This window comes from Chrysemys picta, unplaced genomic scaffold (assembly GCF_011386835.1).
Source record: "Chrysemys picta bellii isolate R12L10 unplaced genomic scaffold, ASM1138683v2 scaf2621, whole genome shotgun sequence".
Classification (NCBI taxonomy): domain Eukaryota; kingdom Metazoa; phylum Chordata; order Testudines; family Emydidae; genus Chrysemys; species Chrysemys picta.
The window spans coordinates 1-8,000 of NW_027055324.1; the positions used below are offsets into that span (position 1 = coordinate 1).

An 8,000-nucleotide genomic window follows, 5' to 3' on the forward strand; every position below is an offset into this window, starting at 1 on the left:
TTGATATTTTCCTGTTCTTAATTCACCAAACAACAAACTCCTTCATTTGTAACTAGTGTATAATGTCCCCAGACGGGGTGTACCAGACCCGCCGAGGCCCTGTGCTGGAGGCCTTGTGGCCCTGCCACTCCCTGCCCCAGAAAAGGGCAGCAGAGAGGGTCCTTCAAGCTGCCTAGAGTGGCTGTGTGGAACACAGCCAATCAGAAAGGGGATGAAAGGAGCAGCCAATCAGGGCCCAGCAGCATAGTATAAGCATAGGTGTGCGCAGCACATTTCGTTAGGGTGTGCACCCAGGGAGTCCCGCGCCCGTTCTGCCCCCATCCACTCCCTCCTACTTCCCGCCCCCTGACTGCCCCCCTCAGAACCTCCAACCCCCCTGCTCCTTGTCCCCTGACTACCTCCTCCTGGGACCCCTGCCCCAACTGCCCCCCAGGACCTCACCCCCTATCTAAGCCTCCCTGCTCCTTGTCCCGACTGCCCCCTAGGACCCTACCCCCTACCTGTCCCCTGACTGCCCTAACCCTTATCCACACCCCTGCCCCCAGACAGGCCTCCGGGACTCCCACGCCGCTCCCTGCCCCCTGACAGCCCCCCCCCAGAACTCCTGACTCATCCAACCCCCCCCAGTTCCTTGTCCCCTGACCACCCCCTCCAGAGACCCCCACACCCTAACTGCCCCCCCTGGACCCTCCTTGCTCCCCGTCTCCTGACTGCCCTGACCCCTATCCATCCCCCACCCGTGACAGACCCCGGGACTCCCATGCCCCATCCAACCCCCTCTGCTCCCTGACTGCCCCCTCCAGAGACCCCCCACTCCTAACCACCCCCCTGGGATCCCACCCCCTATCCAACCCACCCTGCTCCCTGTCCCTTGACTGCCCCCACCCCTTATCCAACCAGGGCTGGCTCCAGGTTTTCTGCTGCCCCAAGCGGCAAAAAAAAAAAAGCCACAGCAGCGCAATCGTGCCGCTCCACTCTTCAGCGGCAATTCGGCGGCAGGTCCTTTGCTCCGAGAGGGACTTGCCGCCGAATTGCCGCTGAAGACCCAGACATGCCACCCCAATAGCAGCCGGAGTGCCGCCCTTTAGTATCCTCCCCACACCTGCCTAAGGATCTGGGATGCAGTGGGGGTGTGGGAGGGGGTCTGGGGTGCAGGCTCTGGGATGGAGTTTGGGTGCTGGGTGCAGGCTCCGGGCTGGGGCAGGGGGTCGGTGTGCAGGAGGGGGTGAGGGCTGCAGGCTCTGGGAGGAAGTTTGAAAGTGGGAGGGGGTGCAGGCTCTGGGAGGGAGTTTGGGGGCAGGAGGGGGTGTGTGGGAAGGGGGAGGGGGTGTATGCTCTGGGAGGAAGTTTGGGGATAGGAGGGGGTGCAGGGGTGAGTGCTGTGGGGCTGAGGATGAGGGGTTCATGATGCAGGAGGGGGCTCAGGGCTGGGGCAGGGGATTAGGGTGGATGAGGGCTGGGGCTGGGGATGAGGGATTTGGGGCATTGGAGAGGCTCAGGGTAGGGGCAGCCTGCCCTGCCATTGGGGTAGGGGGCACTAGGACCCTGGGGCAGCAGACAGCAGTTGAGCAGGAATGTGCTACGCCAGCAGCACAAGCAGGCACCGGAGAGGTGCTTTCTTTCAGGCAGGGACGCCCTGGGGTGAGGGTGTGGGGGGAGGCAGGCGAGACCCACGGGGGGGGGGGGGGTGGCAGGCGGGGGCCGGCCCGGGAAGGCAGGGGAGGCGTCGGCGGCTTGCTGCTGACGGGAGAGTGGAGCCATTTGCCCACCCGTGCATTAGGGTGTGCCCATGCACACCCCGTGCGCACGCCTATGAGTATAAGCTGAGCTGCAGGGCCATTCTGAAATCAGTTCCTTACTAGAGTTGGGGGAGTGCTGTGGGAGCTATCGGACCTCAGACAGAGCCGTGCTGGTGGAAAGAAGGAGCTCTGGGCTGGTTGCTGCTGAGGAAGGGATGGCGATACTGGGAAGTGGCCCTGGGAATTAGAGCAGTGGTGTGGTGTAGATAAAGGGGCACGACGGACACTGCTATCTGCAGGGGTAGTGAGCGGACCACGGTCTTCCTCACCTGCCATTAGCCACTGGGGGAAGTGGCCTGGATTTTGAGATACCCCAGAAGGGGAACTGAACTCTTTAGTGGCCAAGTAGGAGAGCTGGGGCCTGAAACGCCCTCTGAGGACATTGCCTCCAGGGGGAAGCCCTGGAGTAAGGCCTGCTGTCAGAGCTGGAACCACTACTAGACTATGGGACTGATTAAGGATAAGGACCTAAGCCCAAGAAGGAGCTTTAGGGAGAGGAAGTGCAGGCACTGCACGCACTCAACCAGGGGTACTCATGAGACATGAGTGCACCCCTCTACACTGAGTGAAAAAGTTCTTGCTGGATTTGAAACCCACGGACTATTGCTTGTTGTTGATTTGTACGTACATATTGTGTTTTAAGGGACAAAGTAAACCCAAAATAAAAATGGGGTAACACATCTGTCAGGCCAGAAATCAAGGTTCGGCTCCGGGAGTGGCATAGCCTTCTCTCTCCATAACACAAGAAGGGTTACATGGGGTGGCAATTTGTCACCTCCCACCTGGCTGCTCTGTATTGGAGTATTGCATTAACAGGCAGTTAATAGTCCTTTGGCTTTGCAGCACAGGCCGGCCCGGGGCGCTGGTGACCTTGCTGGAGACGGGCTGTTCCCCTGAGATATTTGTAACTAGAGGTGATTTCCATAGGAGCGAGGCCGGGCTCCTGCTGGTGCCAGGCTGGATGGTCGGGGGGGCAGGTGTCAGGAGTGGGGCAGGGCCTGAGTGAAGCCAGCCCCATGGTTAGAGGCAGGGAGCCCTTCACCAGCATTGCTTCGTGCAGCCGCTTGGCGTCCCCGCGCTGCACAGAGCCCCGGCCGCCGGCGGGAGAGGCCCCTGGTAAACAGCCAAGGCCAGGCTGGAGCCGAGCGGGGTGGAGGACGCGGGCTGCAGACGGAGCTCGGTAAAGCCAGGTCCTTCGGCGGCGGGGCGGGCATTTGATGTCCTTGGCGCAGCAGCAGGGGCCTCTGTGCGGGGTTGGGCTGAGCGCGGGAGTGGTCGGGCGGTCGAGCCCCCGCGGCGCGGTGACGGGCAGAGGGGACAGAAGCGGGGTGGGGCTCCGCAGCACAGCGGCCCCGAGCCTGCTCCAGGGCCACTCTGGGCACGCTGCAGCCAGCCTGGTCCGCTCCCCTGGCCCCAGCTGGCTCAGTGTGTGGGGCGGACAGCAGCCCTCCATCAGCCAGGCCGCTACATGGGGGGGTGCAGAGCTGCAGCCCGCGGATCTGCCCTGCCCCCCAGCCAGCTCCGGGACAGCTGGTATGGTGTACGGGGGGGGATGTGTGGGGCGGTGATCGGGGTCTGTGCAGAGGGGGGGGTTGGCTGCTCTCCGTGAAGGGCTCTGTGTGTGCGTGGGGCAGGGAGGGGTGACGTGTGCAGGGGTGTGGGGGGGGGCGGGGGTTGGCTGCTCTTTGTGCAGGGCTCTGTGTGTGTGCTTGGGGGGGAGGGTTGACCTGTGCCTGTGAAAGGGTGTGTGTCTGTGGTGGGGGGCTTGGCTGTTTTCTGTGCAGGGGTCTGTGTGAGTGCGTGGGGCGGGGACGGGTGACCTGTGCAGGGGTGTGTGTGTGTGCGGGGAGGTTGGCTGCTCTCTGTGCAGGGCTCTGTGTGTGCATGGGGGGGAGACCAGTGTCTATGCAGGGGTGTGTGTGGGCAGGCAGGGAGTGACGGGTGTCTGTGCAGGGGGTGGGGGTGGGCAGGCGGGGAGTGACCAGTGTCTGTGCAGGGGGCGGTATGGACCGGCGGGGAGTGACCATTGTCTGTGCAGGGGTGTGTGTGTTTGTGGGGGCGGGGAATCGGGTTCTGTTCAATATCTTCATCAATGATTTAGATAATGGTATACAACGTACACTTATAAAGTTTGTGAACGATACCAAGCTGGGAGGGGTTGCAAGTGCTTTGGAGGATAGGATTAAAATTCAAAATGATCTGGACAAACTGGAGAAATGGTCTAAAGTAAATAGGATGAAATTCAATACGGACAAATGCAAAGTACTCCACTTAGGAAGGAACAATCAGTTGCACACATACAAACTGGGAAATGACTGCCTAGAAGGAGTACTGCAGAAAGGGATCTGGGGGTCAGAGTGGATCACAAGCTAAATATCAGTCAACAATGTAACACTGTTGCAAAAAAAGCAAAGATCCTTCCGGATGTATTAGCAGGAGTGTTGTAAGCAAGACTCAAGAAGTAATTCTTCTGCTCTACTCCACATTGATATGCCCTCAACTGGAGTATTGTGTCCAGTTCTGAGCACCACCTTTCAGGAAAGATGTGGACAAATTGGAGAAAAGCCAGAGAGGAGTAACATAGGGTTACCATACGTCCGGATTTTCCCGGACATGTCCGGCTTTTTGGGCTTCAAATCCCCGTCTGGGGGGAAATCCCAAAAAGCCGGCCATGTCCGGGAAAATCGGGACATGCGGGGCCGGGGCTGGCACCCCAGGGCCCGAGCCGACCCAGGCTGGAGACGCTGGGGGGGGCCAGACTGGGCTGCGCCTCCTTCCCCCACCACCCCGCCCTTACCTGCTTCAGGCTTCCCGCGAATCAAATGTTCGCGGGAAGCAGGGGAGGGGGCGGAGTTGGGGCGGGGGCGGGGCTGGGGGCGGGGCCAGGGCCCAGTGGAGTGTCCTCTTTTTGGACACCCCAAATATGGTAACCCTAAGTAACAAAAATTATTAAAGGTCTAAAAAACATGACTTATGAGGGAAAATTGAAAAAACTGGGTTTGATTAGTCTGGAGAAGAAAAGACTGAGGGGGGACATGCTACCATTTTTCGAGTACATAAAAGCCTGTTACCAGGAGGAGGGAGGTAAATTGTTCTCTTTAACCTCTGAGGATAAAGACGCCATGGGCTTAAATTGCAGCAAGGGCAGTTTAGGTTGGACATTAGGAAAATCTTCCTGTCAGGGTGGTTAAGCACTGGAATAAATTGCCTAGGGAGGTTGTGGAATCTCCATCATTGGAGGTTTTTAAGAGCAGGTTGGACAAACCCCTGTCAGGGATGGTAGATAATACTTAGTCCTGCCACGAGTGCAGGGGACTGGGCTAGACCTCCCGAGGTCCCTTCCAATTCTATGATTGGGGGAGTCGGGAGAGGGGCTGCTTTGCAATGGCGATTGCTCTTTGGCCAGTGGTAGCACTCACAGCCACTTGGAGATCAGGCCTTATGGCGCCGGGCCCTGCACAAGCACAGAACGAAGATGCTCCTTGTGCCAAGGAGTTGGGGCGCTGTCCCAGTGGCGGGGGTCCCTGGACGTGCTGTGGAGTGTGGGGGGTTTCCTCGTTAGTGTGAGGCGCTTCCTCCCTAGGTCACCCCATTGGGTGACGCTGTCAAACGTTTCCAGCAGGAGCACGCTCAGGGCTCTGGCTCAGAAGACCACAGAGCTGTTCCCTGTAGAGCTCTGATGGCCAGGCTGTGAGCTCTGAGCTGCTTTGGGGCTCTTTCGGGAAGGCCGTGGTTGGTTTCCCCTGCAGGGTCTGAGTATGCATCTGCTCTGGAAAGCGCAGGAGTCTCTGCCAGCCCCTTGTGAGCGAGGGGATCGCTGGCTCTCTGCCCCATGCAGTGGGGTCCCCGGTGGGGCCGTTGGCTCACGGGATGTGGGCTGAGGTAACTGGCGCTTCCCGGGATTGCTCCTTTGCACGGAGTTGGTGTTCACAACACAGGGTGGCATTAGCCAGGCCAGCCGTTTCCCACCAGTCCCGTTCAGAGGCTCAGTCCTGGCGCTGCACGGAGCCAGTTTGGTTCAAGTCTGAAGCCGGCAGTGGGCTTTTATACCCCTGTGTTAGTGAGCAGCTGTGGGACCACACTTGCACTATGGCTCGGGGAGCCCGTGGGGTCGTCTCCCCTCCACTCTGATTGTTTGTGTCTGAATTGACCCTCTTGTGTTTCCAGGGGCATTTCCTGGCTGTCCCGTCCATGCCAGCCCCGAGTAGCAGATGAACGCCGAGCATGGTGGGTATTTACCTGGATCCCACCTGCTCTGTTCTCACCCAGCAGGGCCCCAATCCCAATACTGGATGAAGCGAGGGGAAGAGCTGCAAGTCCCAGATCTCAGCAAAGGCGAGGATGATGAGAGCTGGCCGGGCCCCCAAACAGGTGAGGGATAAATAAGCCCAGCTGAGAGGGGTGGGGGCAGCGGCAGGGCCGGCGCAACCACTAGACGACCTAGGCGGTTGCCTAGGGTGCCAGGATTTGTGGGGGCGGCATTTTGGCTCCCTCGGTGGCATTTTGGCGGCAACGCTTCGTCCGCCGCGGAATTCGGCGGCATTTTGGCGGTGGGATGATCTTCAGCCGCCCCAGTGTTCGGCAGCATTTTGGCGGCAGCTTCTCGCGGAACCGCCCCTCTCCTGTCCTCTTCCATCCTTTTTTGCCACCTGGGGTGGCAAAAAAGCTGGCGCCGGTCCTGGGCAGCGGGGAGCCCCCACATCCACCCCTGCAAGCCCTCCTGGCCCAGCTCCTCTCAGAGGTTGTCACCACCCTCTCCCTGATCTGTCTGCACCACTGCACCCATCCCACCACCTGCGCCAGGGCCCCCAGAACCATACGAGAGCCATGTCTTGGCTCTCACTGAAAAAGCAAATAATATTTCCAGCCCACACAGAGGCAAAGAAAGGCTTGTGAACCTGAGCTGGGTGGTGCTGACACCTGCCTGAGTCTGCAGCAGCCTGAAAAAGCTGCAAGAGGTGTGACCGCCTCCTTCAATCCCAGCTCGGAAACTGGCTCCAGGGAGGGGCGGGGCCACTTGAGTGGTGCCTCGGACTCTGACTGCCGTAGTTGGGGCCCTGTCCTAGCCGGCCTCCTGTGGGGACGGCTCATGCCTGATTGCCCGTTTGTTCCTGCAGGTGAGAGGCTGGCGAGCGTGGCTGGGGCAGAGGATGCTGCACCGGGAAGAGGCGGCACCAGCACTGATGTGGAGCTGGTGGGAGTGTGGCACAAAGACCCTGCTGCGGAGGCAGAGGAAGCTGTGCCAGGAGGCGGTGCCAGGGTGGAGGAGGCTGTACCGGGAGGTAGCACTGATGCAGAGCCGGCACGGCACAGAGGCCCCACCATCAGGTGGCCCTTTAAATGCAGTGAGTGTGGGAAGAGCTTCTGGCAGAGTGCCACGCTGACAAGGCACCAGCTCCTCCATGCGAGCGAGAGGCCCTACGTCGGCACCACCTGCAGCAAAGGCTTTTGCAACCGCACGGTACTGGCCATGCACCAGCGGGCGCACACAGGTGAGCGCCCCTTCCCCTGCCTGGCGTGCGGCAAGGCCTTTGCTGGCAGCTCGGCGCTGCTGGTGCATCAGCGAGTTCACACCGGTGAGCGTCCCTACCGCTGTGGGGAGTGCGGGCAGAGCTTCCGGCAGAGTGCCCACCTGGCACAGCACCAGCAGGGCGCCCACGCCAGCCAGCGCCCCCACGCCTGCACTCACTGCAGCAAGAGCTTCGGGCTGCTCTCCATGCTGGCACGGCACTTGCAGACACACAGTGTCGAACGCCCCCACGCCTGCCCTGACTGCCCCAGCCGTTTCCGCCAGCGAACCCACCTGCTCCGGCACCGGCTAGTGCACACAGGTGAACGCCCCTTCCCTTGTCCGGTCTGCAGCAAAGCCTTTGCCCTGAGTGCCACGTTGCTGCGGCACCAGCTGGTGCACACGGGCGGGCGCCACTACCGCTGTGGGGAGTGCGGCCGCAGCTATACACAGAGCTCCTACCTGCGCCATCACCAGCGCAGTGCCCACGCTGGCCAGTTCCCCCACACCTGCCCAGACTGCGGCCGTGCCTTTGCTGACCGGGCCAACCTCCTGCGGCACTAGCGGGGCCACACAGGCGCCCGACCCCACACCTGTGCTGAGTGTGGGCAGTGCTTTGCCCAGCTGGCACACCTACGGGAGCACGGGCGCACACACAGCGGGGAGCAGCCATTCCACTGCAGCTGGTGTGG

The 8,000-nt window shown here is 60.8% G+C and overlaps 1 protein-coding gene across 1 annotated transcript; it reads left to right on the forward strand.

The window, feature by feature from the left end:
• Positions 1-5,432: 5,432 nt before the first annotated feature.
• Positions 5,433-7,986, forward strand: LOC101951504 (zinc finger protein 835-like). The gene is made up of 2 exons (XM_065580344.1): positions 5,433-6,170; positions 6,917-7,986. Exons 1-2 carry the CDS (start codon positions 6,011-6,013, stop codon positions 7,870-7,872), a joined length of 1,116 nt encoding a protein of 371 aa, XP_065436416.1. The 5' UTR covers positions 5,433-6,010; the 3' UTR covers positions 7,873-7,986.
• Positions 7,987-8,000: the final 14 nt, after the last annotated feature.